This window comes from Hipposideros armiger, unplaced genomic scaffold (genome assembly GCF_001890085.2).
Source record: "Hipposideros armiger isolate ML-2016 unplaced genomic scaffold, ASM189008v1 scaffold_37, whole genome shotgun sequence".
In the NCBI taxonomy this organism is placed as follows: domain Eukaryota; kingdom Metazoa; phylum Chordata; class Mammalia; order Chiroptera; family Hipposideridae; genus Hipposideros; species Hipposideros armiger.
In genome coordinates, this window is record NW_017731387.1 from 5,079,129 (window position 1) to 5,093,153 (window position 14,025).

Consider the following 14,025-nt stretch of genomic DNA (forward strand, 5'->3'; position numbering starts at 1 on the left):
GTGTGTCCTACAGCTCTGCTGCGGGGTCTCTCTGAGGACGGCTCTCTCCCAGCTTAGCCGTGACCACGCTATTTTATTCACACAGCTCCTGAGCTCAGGAACCCACAGGGAGTTTCCTGAAGTCAGACTTAACAAACATGCTCCAAAATCTCGCTAGTTCCAAGATGTCTTTAACCAACTGCCTCCCCCCACCATAAGATGCTGGGGGGGGGGGAGCAGTTCGTGATGGGTGAGGAGTAGGTACAGTTTGTGCTTTTTCCGGGGGAGTGGCTATTTGTTAAACTGTTGGCTTAAAGACCACAGCAGTGCCAGTCACTACCGCACGACACATCCCCTTCAGTCATGAAGTCCCCTTGCTGTAGCCAAGGCCGTGGTCCTCAGGCTTCCAGCTCACTCGGGAGTGTCCGCTGGCAGAGCTGGGATGCAGACCCAGGGGGCCTGCCTGCCCTCCGCCTCGGAGTGGATGTGGGACCATTTAACAGTCGGCCAGCCCTGTTTTCTGAGTCGGTTCTTTGGAGACTGACCATCTGAAAGATCGAGCCAGCTTGTCATGGTCCTTCTCTGAAACGCATCACAGTGTCATTCTTATAAAAATACTGTGTCAAGGATTTGGTGTTCACAGACAAAAATGTCATGAAAGCGAGAAGGAAGAGAACTCAAGTTGTGATGGGGTAATGGAGATTAAGGAAAGAAAGGGAGAGAATGAGGAGGAAAGAGAAGTTTCCTTCCTTTCGGTACCTGGCCTCGTGGGACGTAGTGTAGGCCCTCTGGAATTTGGCTGCTGTCAGCTTCAAAGGGCAAAGAATGATCTTGAAGATACTGGCTTCCAAAAGTCCACCTGGCGGTGGTGTGGCCATTGCAGCTAATTTTTGAGACTGCCTTTTCAGAGCCAAAGAAATTTTGCAACCAGGCAAAGAGCATTTGGCCCAGCTTCTCAACACAGCAAAAGACGACTCATTTGACCACCTTGACACAGGCGCTTATTACCTGGGCAGGGCATGCACCTAACCTCCGAAATGCTTTCTTCACCTTCACTTCAGCACCGTTTGGAAGTACCCCGACATCCTTTCACCTGAAAGCCTGCAGTGATGGTGCTTAGCCAGGTACTCTGCAGTGAATTGGCTATATCTCACCCTTCGGCAGACGTGTGGCTCATGAAATTCAGTGAGAAGCATAGTTATGAAATGCTTTCCATGGTAAAGGAGTAGAGAGTAAGTGGGAAATGCTGGTAGAGGTTGATAAACCTGAGAAAAGAGCGTACAAGACCTGCAGTTTGGGGAGCTGCCTGTTGGAAAGGGTCCATGATGACAACGGGTCCCAAGGTCAGGTGGGACAAATATGCGTATCGCATCAGATCAGGCCTGTTCTGATACATTTAGCGAATCTCAGGAATTGTAAAAGAATATCAAATGGTTGGGAAGAATTAGCACAGATAGTTTTTGTAACCAGTGATACCTGCTCAAATTTTCATCTAAATCGAATCAACCTTTTTTAATTCATCCCTCTGCTTCTAGGCAGGACTGACAGACGCGTGTCTCTGAAGGTAGTCCCTGTAGGTTCTGGTAAGATCTGCACCACTTAAGGCCCAGATACACAGGCCCGCAGAGTTCTAACTTGAATCTTTCCACAGTAACTGTGTGCTGTTGAAACAGTCGGTCATTATCACCATAAAATACCCCTTCATATGTTTGATTGACAGTGGTTCGCAAACTGTGTGATCTCGGGATTCCTGTACCCTCTAACAATGTGTTCAGGACCTCAGAGAGACGTCCATATGGGTTATTCTATGTTACTGAGAAATTAAAAAATACGTACTTACAAATTCATTTAAAATAGCAGTAACCCATTACCTGCTCATGTAAAGCACATATTTAATTGAAATAACTGTATTCTAACAGAAACAAAGAAACAGTGAGAAGAGTGGCATTGTTTTACGTTTTAAGAAATCTTTTTAATGTCTGGGTTCAACCTGTTGTGATGCGTTGTTTTGCTAGAAGTGCGTGAAGGAGCTCTGGCCTCACTTAGACACACACATGGGAAAGGGCTTCTTAACTGTTGGGTGCCGTGTGGGATGTGAAGCCGTGTCGGTGGGCTCTTCTCCTCTGTGACATTAAAAGCCAGTGGTCTGACTCGTCCTTTGAATGATTCCTTAACCGTGTGTGGTTTTCTGACAGCCTGCACTTCATTATTTGGAAAATACAGGCTCACTGACTTGTGCAGGTGTTCCAGATGTTGATGCATTTCACTGTACAATGTCTGCAAGTGACACTTGGGTGACATCCCACTGGTCTCGTCAGAAAAGTGAGTTGGGACACTGTCGCGCTCATAGAAGTGGGTGTGTTTCCTGGGATTCACATTTCATGTGAACGGTCAGATTTCCTCCTTGACAAAAAATCCTAGTTCTTTTCTTTGAAGTGACAGGCTCACTTTGTCTGATTCACGTCTTCATAATGGTAATTTACCTGTCAGTTGTTCTTTTGAGTAAAAGCAGCGTGCATGAAAGAAGGCAGCCCACCTCCCAGGCACAGGGGCTTCTCTCAGCGACAGCAGCTTGCTTCGCTGGGCAGCCAAGGTGCTGCGTGCGCCCTTCGAACCACAGATCGGATTCCACAGGATTCATGATTTTTACTGTTCCACCAAGGCCGTCCTCACGTGGCACTGGCTTTTTAGCTGGAGCGCACGAGGGGGCACTGCCGTGAGCGCTGGTGCCTTTGGGGCCACTATGATTCGTGCCCAGCACCACCAGCGCTTCGTGTAGCTGTCAGCACAGTGAACAGTCCAACTGTCTTCATATTCTCACAGAAATCATTTTTTCTGGCTCAGGTTTTAACTTTTTTTTTTCTTAAGGAGGAGACAAATTACACATTTTCAAAGGAAGGCACCTCCTTTGTTTCTAGATCCTGACTTTGTCCCAGCTGTTTGCGAGCCACCTAAGCCTTGCTAATGGCCACCTGCATCGCGCCTGCTTCCCCTCCGTTCTCCTGCAGCTGTTAGGACAGCCTTGCGGTCTTTGCAGATGTCACTGCTGCCTGTTTCTTCCAGGCCGTGGTGGCCTGAGGCCTCTGGCGTCCTCCGTGTTGCTGTGAGATAGGCAGCTGAGGGGCCCTCACGTCCACAAGTCAGACAACTTTGCCATGTTGTTTGAAGCCATTCAGAAAATACATGTGAAAAACACTTTGCTTCTGTTTGAATGACCCCCTGGTGCTTCCTCACCAAAGGAGGGCTGTTTGGAGGAATCCCCACTCTGGAATCCCACTGGGAACCTGCGTTTGGTCCTGTGGTCTATTTCCTTCTGAAATTCAGAAGCAAATTTGTGGTTATAACGTCCCCTTTTTTATGATGATGAAGCAGCTCACCCATTTCTAGCACTTCAGAAGCCAATTTCACAATTAATCCTAGCAGTACTGTGAATAAGATTAAGTGTTGTTGTGCCGGCTTCACAGCTGAGATGCTGAGGCTGGAGGCGATTCAGGGGTTCGCATCAGCTCGCAGTACTCAGAAGTCACGCTCTGGACACTTGTATGCGACCATTGGACACCAGCATGTCATTGGAACGTCTGCCTTGTCAGTGCCTGGAGCAGTGTGGCACGTGGCAGCACTCAGTGAGACTTGCTGAGTGAACGGATGGACTTTTCTTTACAGGCCTGTATTGATGAAAATTTTGACATGGTGAAGTTTCTGGTGGAGAACAGAGCCGATGTGAACCGGCAGGACAACGAGGGCTGGACGCCCCTCCACGCGGCGGCCTCCTGCGGCTACCTCAACATTGCAGAGTGAGTCTGGTGGGTTTGGGTGCTTTGCAGGAACAGCCCTCATTTCTCTTCTGCTCCGACAATTTGAGTTTCATAAACAGTTAAATCTCTCTTTATTACAAATTACAAAAGGAAGACGTTGACTTATTTCTAAGGAATAATTGATACTGTGTTCTCAGCGTCTGCCGAAGGGGAGGTCAGGGAGGTGGCTTCGGCCGTCGAAACTCCCCAGTGTGTTCTAGAGGAGAGTCATTTAGGAGGATAAGCTGAGTTCCCCCAGTAAAGCATCCTGTGGTCCTTTGAAAATCAGACTGCTGCCCTGGGGACTTTCCAGTGTGATTAGAGCTCCATTCCTTTTCTCTTACCGGGCAAACAGCAGGGGGTTACATTGGCAGCTATGCGAGGCCCAGGGATGGCTCCCCACAGAACTCGGGGCCTGCCTGGGCTCCTGGGGGCTGAGCCGGGTGCCTGGTGGGCGATGCCGATGGAGGGGGTTGGCCAGGGGGCCCTGACTGAGGCGCTGCTCTCCACCGGCTGCCTGTCTGAGAAAGTGCACCGGACCCGCCCCCAACCCAGCAGAACGGACAGCACCTTCTCCCTCCGTCTCGGGCTTCGCTCTGTTCCGTCTGAGTGGAAGCCTGTCACCCCTCAGTCCCCAGGCCGCCCTCTCTGAGTCAGAGCATCTCAGCCTGGCCACTAATGCAGCCTCTGATGCCTAAGGGTGGGGGGCGTTTTCATATTTCGATTTTCACTGTAAAATTTATCTAAGAAACATTTACAGACACGTTAGCTCCTCGGTACTGACATCTGATTACTTGTGCAGGTGGCTTATGTGTGGCTTTCGAACTGCCACATCTCACTGCATCCAAGGGCTTCGCTGTTTTTGCCTCAGAAGCTGACAGGTGGGACTCATGCTTAGAATCGGATCGCTTGTGCTGGCCTTCCTCATGGAGTCGCTTTTTCTCCTTAGGCGCAGTGCGCAGAGAACGATTGTAAATGCTTTGTACAGTGGTTCCCATTCATCTTCATGGGTGAACAGTTCCTTTGGACATAAGTCCAGAATGTAACTGTCTCTTGCCAACATAAATATTACCTTGAGTGAAACGAATCGGTCAGAGCCACTGTTTCCTCTACAAAGTACAGTAAAACCTTGGATTGCGAGTAATGTGGTTTGTGAGTGTTCCGCAAGAAGAGCAAACATTTCTAGTACATTTTTACGTGGTAAACGAGTGATGTCTTACAATACAAGTAGTTTGTTTCCGGAACGAATTATGCTCGCAAACCAAGGTATTACTGTATTACTAATTAGACATACAAACGTCTGTCCGGGAGAGGTCAGCTAGACCGGAGCCATCGCGTGGGGTGGGTGGCGGTGGGGGCTTCTTTAATTTATCTTCCATTGTGCTTATAGTTATCAGACGGGTTTTCACGTTACTGTCATTATTTACTTTGGGTTATAGCACTGCTTCCTAGACAGTGGAAAATAACCCATTGCTTGCATTATTCATTGGGTTTCTTCATCTCAGGGAATGTGCACAGTGTTTTAGATGAGATTAGCCCTTGGACATTTTGTCATTTTTTATTTTGTATCTTAAAGATCTTAAAGTTTACACTCTTATTCTCAGAATCATTAGGAATTCTAAGTTTCAAGGGACTAGAAATGAGCAAAAGGCCAACCTGTTTTTCAGGAGGAATCTTAAGTATTTCATGTTCCATGGTGACCTCTTTCGTGTCATGTTGGAACTCAGCATGAGATATTTTCTAAAAAGGGTTGGAGGGTGTTTTTTCCTCATTTTAATTTGAGTTCAGGCTCCTTGCTAGTTAGCTGGATGTTTTACATTTTTATTACCAATAAGTGTGTAATGGAGAAGCAGCAGGTTGACCCAAGGGTTCAGCATTTGGTTTGGCTTTGTACTTTATTGGGTGTAATTTATTCTGAGTTTTTAATGCATTTTATTTTCTTGCAAAGTATTTCCTTTGGAATGGTAGCAAAAAGACCGTCTCTCAGAGATGAGTTAGGGGAGAGGAAGGCTTTATTTTCTAAGGGACGGGTATATTTTGCGCTAGTGGATATTTCTGAGCCTCTGGGTAACTATAAAGATTCTCAGAGGTAAAGTAAATATTATTTCATAGGTTGATATTTATTCTTGTTCAGGGAAAAGTGTGAAGCTAAAGAGCTTTGTGCTTTTTTTTCTAAAAGTGGTTTAGGAAGGTAGCTTTACTCGGCAGTGATCTCTTTCTGACTCATGGTGAGCCGGGTGTCTTTATAGACGTGTCTTCCTGATGAGGAGCCTGAGAACATGTCAAAAGGCAAAGCAGGGTCCGTCTACCCAAGTGACATTGTGTCCAACCTGGTAAGCGCTGGAATGGAGCGGGCAGGATGCTTCCTTTATTTCAGCAACGTTTGTGGAGTGCCTCGAGAAAAGAGAAGGTGTCAGATGTCACAGCAGTGATGGCGGTGAGGAACACGTAGTTAGTGGCTGTCCCCAAGTGGCTTTCAGCCTGACCGATGGGACATGGCGTGTGTCACGACAGACCAGAATCACTGCTGGCGAAGGTGGGCAGAGGTGGGACCAGGGCAAGAGGGAGGTTGCTGGCGAGAGCAGGCGAAGGTTCCAGAGGCAAAGGTGTTTTAAGTGGGCCTCGAAACAGGAAGGGAGGAGGCGTGGGTGCTCTGTCCGATGAGGGAGGCTGCTGAACTGAGTGAGTGTGGGCGCGCGGGGTGGGGGGGGCACTAGGGGTGCGGCTCAGCCCGGCAGCGTGATTGAGGGCCTACTGTGTGTGTTAGTTGCATTTGGAGTTCTCAAGGTGGGATGGTGTAGTTGGATGTTCCTGTGGCCTGAAGGAGGAACCAGAACAGAGGTGCTCCTGCATGTGTGGGGGTGGAAGGGTAATTGATGGGGACGGGACTGCAGATAGGGGGCGCAGTCGTCTCTGAGCCAGCGAGGGAGGGCTGGGAAACTGCAGATGAGAGGGAACCAGGTCTGTCTATGTGGGAGTGGTGTGTAAAGTGAAAAAGCACTGATCGAGGCTCTGTTACGCCAGCCACGAGGCGCTCAGAAAGCAAAACACAGCCTCGGTCTAATCTTTGTCGATTCTGCCTTCTCTGCCAGCCCTTTGAATGCAGTGGTCATAGGTCAGTCATCTTTTTTAAATTGCCTACAGTGTCTAAAACGTGGTACCTTAAACATAGTAGGGGAACAATGAGTGTTTACTGAATTGCTGAATGGTCGAAGTCTAATTTAACTGGTTTTTCTCCTTTAATGCTTCTGAGTATTTGCTAGAGCTCCCAGCGTTATCAGGCTTCTCACTGGCCTAAAAGTAACTTGATCTCGGGAAAAGATGAACTAGACTTGAAATCAGAAGACTGGGGCTGTAGCCTCTGCCACTTGCCACCTCTGTGATTTTAAGGAAATTACTATGTATGAGCCTGTTTCTTAAAGTGGGGCAATACCACCCACATGGCCTATTTCGTAAAACCGCTGAGACTCACTATGCAGTTTTATGTGAAAGTACTTTGAAAGTCAAAAAGGGTCCATGTAAGGTATTAAAATTGTCAGACCTGCCTGATTCAGGGTCAGTTGTTGCATTTTGATCTAGAATCTCAGTATTTAGAATGTAGCTATTTACTTGTTTAGTAACTCAGTTCCCTCTCAGCATGAGGTTTCATGGAGGTGCTGGTCGGAGGGGTTTCCTGGAGACACCGTTTAGCTCTCCTTTACTTTCCAATTTTTACTCCCGACATTACTTAACTGTACTCGCCTGTGGCATTGGGGACATTTTCATGAGAGTGAGCTCTTTACAAATCTCCTGGGGACTCATTGTCAGTATTACCAGTGTAGAAGTCCTTTTGGGAACCTGTGTTTGGACCTTAGGGAGGAGAGGGGAGTTTTGGGGCCCCGTGTCTTCCTCATGGTATTTAGACAGTCTCTTGCTGTCCATTGGGGGTGAGAGGGTGGGGTTAGGGATGTGAGTGGGGAAGAAACCCATTTGTTGGCGTAGCTCTTGTCAGGAAACAGACACTGCCGGTCTGAACCAGGGAAGGCTAGTGGAGTTGGGAAGCAGCAGTGGATGCCTTACCTGGGACCTCACTCAAACCCCCGAAGCAGAGGTCATGCTGGGCCTCGAGCCTCAGGTGCGTGCGTCTGCACAGGTGCCAGCCTGGCAGGGGTGCTGCTGACCCTGGTGTTGTCCCCACAGGTACTTCCTTAACCATGGCGCCAGTGTGGCCGTCGTGAACTGTGAAGGGGAAGTGCCCTCCGACCTTGCGGAAGAGCCTGCCATGAAGGACCTGCTTCTGGAGCAGGTCAAGAAGCAAGGTAACCCCCCAGGCGCCGGGAGCCGCAGACATGCCACCTCCAGAGAGCCACCCGCCGTCATGGGACAGGACAGGGCCACCCTGTGTGCACAGCACTAGCCCCCTAGCAACTCACAGGCCACAGAGGGCGGGCCCCCATCTGCTCCCTGACGCCACTCACCCACTGCAGAATGAGCAGTGACCTGGCCTCGTCTGAGGACGCAGACAGGCCAAGTGGGCGGGCACAGCTCTCACTGTGCCTGGTTCTGAGCCTGCTCACACTGTAGAGCCCAAGGAAGGGCTGTGAGTCTCAGGTCCTGTGTGTGAGCCTCGAGCGCTGGGGGTGTGGAAGGTCCTGTGTGTGAGCCTCGAGCGCTGGGGGTGTGGAAGGTGCTTTGTGTGCCCCTAAATGACCCTTAGCCACACTAACCCGGAAACCGTTCTGGCGGCTTGTCAGGGTGAGCAAGCTGACTTAGGAGAATAAACTCGAAAAATACTTACTCTGATTCTTTACTTTCAGAAGACACCATTTCAAAGACTAGGTCAGGACACTCCTGGAGGTCCTGGATCAGGGCCTTTTGATAAAGAAAGGTGGCAAATAACTAGTCAGATAGCCAGGAGCACGGCTCTCAGAAGTTTGCTGGGACCGTCACCGACGTCACGCACGTGATGGGTAGTGACCACTAGTCTTTCTATTGCACTGCCGTACCCACGACCTGTACTTCATGCTCAGGGCCGTAGCGCAGGGGCCTCTCCTGCTGTGGTCGTTTCCGAGAGGCCAGCTCTGGCCGCGTCCGTCTGTCTCCAGACTCCAGAGCTGCCTTTGCGCTCCACCAGCCAAGTGGAGTCCTTGTGACAGACCGAGTGGCCCGCAAAGCTGAAAATATTTCACATCTGCACTTCTAGGAAACATGCTGACTCTGCCGTAAGCCCGTGCTGCTCCCGGGCGGTAAACGGTCACTTCTCCTGCCTTCCGTGTCCCCGAGCAGCTTTGTGCCCTGCTGGACTAAAGGATGAGCTTGGTTTCTTAGCCAGTCCTGGGATGTCCCAGTCCCAGTGACAGCCTAACGTGCTCTGTGCCTGGAGCAAGACACCTGATCTTTCTGTGGGTGTTTCCTGTGAAGTGGGGATAAATAGACTTACCTGAGAGGATTGCCAAGACACTAACACGGTGTAACATGGAAGAGGACTTTGAAATGTATAGCTTTCTACAAACGTGGGCTTTATGTTCTTAAGCTGGAAGCAGTTTCAGGTATATTCCCTGAGGGATGTGCCACCTGTGAAGTCCCTGAGGCTCTGGCTGGGCGCTGTCACTCGCCTAGGAGGACTTGGAGAACGCAGCTGCTGACTGCACATTGTCTGTGGTGGTCTGTGGTGTGTTTGGGACCTGAGTCCGTCAGACCAACAGCCCCGCCGTGTGCTTCTCCTGCAGGGCTTGACCTGGACCAGGCGAGGAGGGGAGAAGAGCAGCGTATGCTGCAGGACGCCCGGCAGTGGCTCAACAGTGGGAAGATAGAGGACATGAGGCAGGCCCGCTCGGGGGCCACTGCGCTGCACGTGGCTGCTGCCAAGGGCTACTCCGAGGTCCTCAGGTATGTCATCTCCATGGACCGTAGTCGGGGACGGGACAGGAGAGAATGGGCTGTGGAAGGAGGGGTGAATGAGGGTCCGCCACAGTGCTTGTCTGTGCTCTCTCCTGTCTGACCACCAGCCCTACCTATGTGGGCTGGTGGTCGTCCGCGGATGGGCCCCTCCTGCCGCCCTAGCTTCTCACTGACACGCGCCGTGAAAGGGGTGAGGTAGGTGGGCCCTGAAGGTCCCAGCCCAGGGCTTAGCGTCAGCACCCTACAGCCTCCTCCTCTAGTGACATGCAGTGCAGTGTGGTTTGGTCCTCTGGGCTCATCAGATTAACGACACAGACCTGGAGTGTGTGTGTCCACAAAGGCAGGATGGCCACACTGACATGAGGGGTGCTGCTCTGCTCCCCACTCATTTTCCTTCAGGTCCACACGTGCCTCACGCAGGTCCTGGTGGATATGTTGACACTTTCCCAAATGCACGGGCTGCCTTGCCACAGGCTCTTCCAGGGTTCACATTCCACCCATTACGGGGTTTCTAGCAGGCGTGGCAGTGTGGTGTGACCTAAGTGGCATTCGTGCTTGTTCAGTCCTCAGAAGGCGTCTGGAGGCCCTTAATGTAGGTAACCTGCATCAGCCCCGTGCAGGTTGGGGCCTCAGCAGTGGCACCTTCATCCCGTGGACACATTAGATCGAAGCCGTACGGTGCGCCCCGTGGGCACATTAGACCTAAGCCGTACGGTGCGCCCCGCAGGCACATTAGACCGAAGCTGTACAGTGCGCCCCGCGGGCACATTAGACCGAAGCCGTATGGTGCAAGAGAAGCCGAGACACTCCTGCAGGCTTGGAGCTATGAGTCTACAGTAAACACAGGGTGTCCTGGACAACCGGCAGAAAGCCAGCAAGTACAGCGCCTTGAAGAGCATCCATCCTGATTTGAGGTGCCCCCGCCCACACACACACACACACACACACACTGGAAACGGAGAGCACACCTCATCGTAGTCGTAGGGTTTGCCTGATTGAATTAGGCTTCAGGTCATGTAAGGGACACGCCTCCCCAGGCACTTGTCATATGGTGTGACACAGATGTGCCGAGGGGACCCCACATGACCTTTCGGAGAGGGTGGGTAGATGTCACCTATGATTGGTTGTCACGTAGTCGCTAGGAGGGCTGAGCTGTGCCTCCGGTACTCTGTGGGTCAGTGGGTGACAGTGCATTCGGCAGGGAGCTGTGCTATCCAGGACATACATGTCCTGTTGGGGTTTTCTCCTCAGACTGTTAATTCAGGCTGGCTATGAACTGGACATCCAGGACCATGACGGCTGGACACCCCTCCACGCTGCCGCACACTGGGGGGTGAAGGAGGCCTGTTCCATCCTGGCCGAGGCGCTCTGCAACATGGACATCAGGAACAAACTGGTGAGTGAGCCTGCCCACCGGCCTCGGCGTTGCTGGCGGGGCTGTAGGACAGCAGGCTCAGCGTCTGTGAGGCGACCCGGCTCCCTGTCCAGGGCAGTGGGACCACAGCACGGGCAGCTGTGGCTCTGCCAGCATACCGTGACCTCACAGAGCTGTCTGACTGCCACTGGGCTTGTTTGTGGAAGCCCCTGAAACAAACAGGAAAAAAAGAGACTTGCCCTCGGCAAAAGTGAGCACTGGGGAAGCCTATGAAAGATTTAATTTTACTTTATTTTTAATTCAAAGACTTAATAGTTGAGTTCTATTCCCATTCAGTCAGTAAAAGAGCAGCATAATGACAAGAATCCGGAGTTGGGTTGAAATCGTGTTATTCGAGCTCACTGGACGCAGCACTCCTCTGTCCGTCTGCGGATGTCCGAGTCCACCTCCCGTGCCTCCCTGGCCCGGGTTGCACTCGGCTTGTGGGTTCGGGCCTCTCACCGCTGATGTTTCCTGGAAGAGACAGCCCTTGTCTCACTTCCAGGGACAGGGTTTCATGACATGACCTTTAGTGCACATGTGCCCTGGATCTCCTGGGCCTTCTGAGAGCCCCTCGAGTTTGTCAGCAGTTCAGACCATTTCAGAACAGGCACCGGCAGAGCTGTCACGTGATTAACTGCCAGGTGGCCGTAAGCATTAGAGCGGTGGCCATTTCCTCAGTACTGTTCAGAGTGGGGACCCCGTAAGGATTTGCTGATTCTCCTAGGAGAGGTGATGCCATCATGACAAGGCCGCGTCCCCAGGTCAGGGAAGCGGCAGTGGCTGGGGTCCGAGGTGTAGCACATGCTGGAGTGCCTGACTGAGCCGCGTGCTCCCTCCTCCTGTCTGCTCATGGTCACGTGCCTTTTCTCTGCCAGGGCCAGACGCCGTTTGACGTGGCCGACGAGGGCCTCGTGGAGCACCTGGAGATGCTGCAGAAGAAGCAGAGCGTGGTGAGTGTGGACGGAGCGCGGTCCACAGCGGCACCTCCATTGCTTGCTCTGGCTGCGTCTGCTGTGCCGAAGGCGCCAGCTGCTCCCTCCAGGGGCTGCCAGCTGCCTGTCAGGAGGAAGTACCCAGAAACTGTGGTTGGGAACGGTTACTCATCGTAGGAAAGCAGCTGAAAGTTAAAAGCCACGGCAGCAAACTAACAGCTCCCTGCATCCTGGAAAATGAGTGTAGCTCGTTCACGTCAGAGTTGTCCCCTCCCTGGTGTGGCCTTGTCTCCTTCTGAGCGACAGGACCATTTCGAGTTCTCGTCTCTGCTGATGTCTCACCTGTGGTCCACGTCTTCCCTCTTCTCCCCTTCCAGCTTCGAAGTGAAAAAGAGACACGGAACAAGCTCATCGAGTCAGACCTGGACAGCAGGCTGCCCGGCAGGCTCTTCAGGAAGTAAGGCGCTTGGGGCCTGAGGACTGTGATGGGCTGTGCTGTGGGGGCGCGTGTGTGACACATGGCGTGAGGGTTAATGCATCAACGAAACTGAGTTTAGCCCAGCAGTCTTTAAATGTGCGGGAATGTTTGGGGGGCAGAGGGGGACGCTGAGGTGGGCGAGCGTGTGTGGCATTTGGGAATGAAATCGGACCACAGCACTACTTCTCCTCTGGCGCAGGGGTCCTGAGTCCCAGCTGCTTCTGTAACTGGAAGTGCTGTGGGCTCAGGGACACCACCCCAGGGCCAGCCTGCTTCACTCAGTGAACAGCCATCCAATGATCTCTTATATTTACCTGCCCCGTAACCAACAGATTTCAGAGCCTGCTTTTCCTGTATTGAACAGGCTAGAGCTCTAAAGTCACGCTCTAAAGCCAAACGCTGAACCGTAGTTGGCAGGAAACCAGGGGTTCGGGGGACGCAGATGCAGAGGAAGGCTGAGCACACTTCTGTCACCGCTGCTACTCGGAGGTGTCTGGCCTCGTTCCCTGACACCCGCCGTCTGCATGCTCAAGAAATGGTTTATCGTTTCTGAATGACACTCAGACTGCCTCCTTTATTTAGCAAAGAGAAGCTGCTGTATGAGGAGGAGACCCCCAAGTCCCACGAAGCGGAGGAAGGAAGCAAGGAGTCCAGCAGCTCCAGCTCCGAGGAGGAGGGTGAAGACGAAGCATCCGAGTCCGAGGCCGAGAAGGAGGCGGGTAGGCGATGCGGACGCTCCCGCCAGGCCCGCCCAGCGCCCACGCAGCCCGTTGCAGGGGCAGGCCGCAGAGGGTCCCCGGGGGGGCCCTTGGCCGAAAGCGGGGAGCGTGATGGAATCCCTTTGCCAGGTCTCCTGTAGCCACATGACAAGGGACCGCCTGCTGTGACCCGGGGTTGCTGGGGTGTAGCGGCTGGTTCCCCAAACGCACTGTGCCGACAGGCAGAGGTCTGGAGCCCTCGCAGAGGCACACCCGTCAGGTGCTGCTCTGTCCAGCTGGGGGAGCCGTGAGGGAAGGGTGCTGTCACATTCACAGTGGGTCTGTGCTCCTCTGAACTTGGCCCTGCGGGCGCCACAGGGGAGCAGGTCCGGCTCAGCCTATATTACCTGGGCCCAGCTCCTGGTAGTCCTGGCTTTGCTGACACGGTTGCTCTCAGTCGTGGGAGAATCCTGTCTTTCTTCATGTCTCTGTCTCTGAGGCTCATTGACTGTCACCAAAGGAAGTCAGAGACCAGTGGTTCTATGGCGAGGACAGGCAGCAGCTAAGTTGGTAGCAAAAGGATGACCTTTTCTTCTTCACGGAGACTTGAATTTCTATGAAGCAGGCACTGCTTGCTCTGGAAATGCTAGTGTAGTGCCTGTCGGCAGGTACAAATGTCCGTCTTTTCTATATATTTGTTACGTGTCGAGTATTTCCAGATCTTAGGCTTCATGTATTGTCTAGCACTGGGATCTGGGCTTGCTCTGTGCTAGACCTCTTCATTGGCTACCAAGGGCTCAGAGTGAGAGGGCTGCTGTACCGGCCTCCTGACGGGCACCCGTGCCCG

At 52.2% G+C, this 14,025-nt stretch overlaps 1 protein-coding gene across 1 annotated transcript in view; it reads left to right on the plus strand.

Annotated features, from left to right (window-relative positions):
• PPP1R12B (protein phosphatase 1 regulatory subunit 12B) overlaps positions 1-14,025 on the plus strand; it is a 108,000-nt gene that overhangs the window by 16,811 nt on the left and 77,164 nt on the right. Inside the window, 7 exon segments of the mRNA XM_019638030.1 lie at positions 3,643-3,773; positions 7,953-8,071; positions 9,482-9,641; positions 10,905-11,049; positions 11,946-12,020; positions 12,380-12,459; positions 13,063-13,199. Of these exon segments, the coding sequence (XP_019493575.1) occupies positions 3,643-3,773; positions 7,953-8,071; positions 9,482-9,641; positions 10,905-11,049; positions 11,946-12,020; positions 12,380-12,459; positions 13,063-13,199 (847 nt within the window).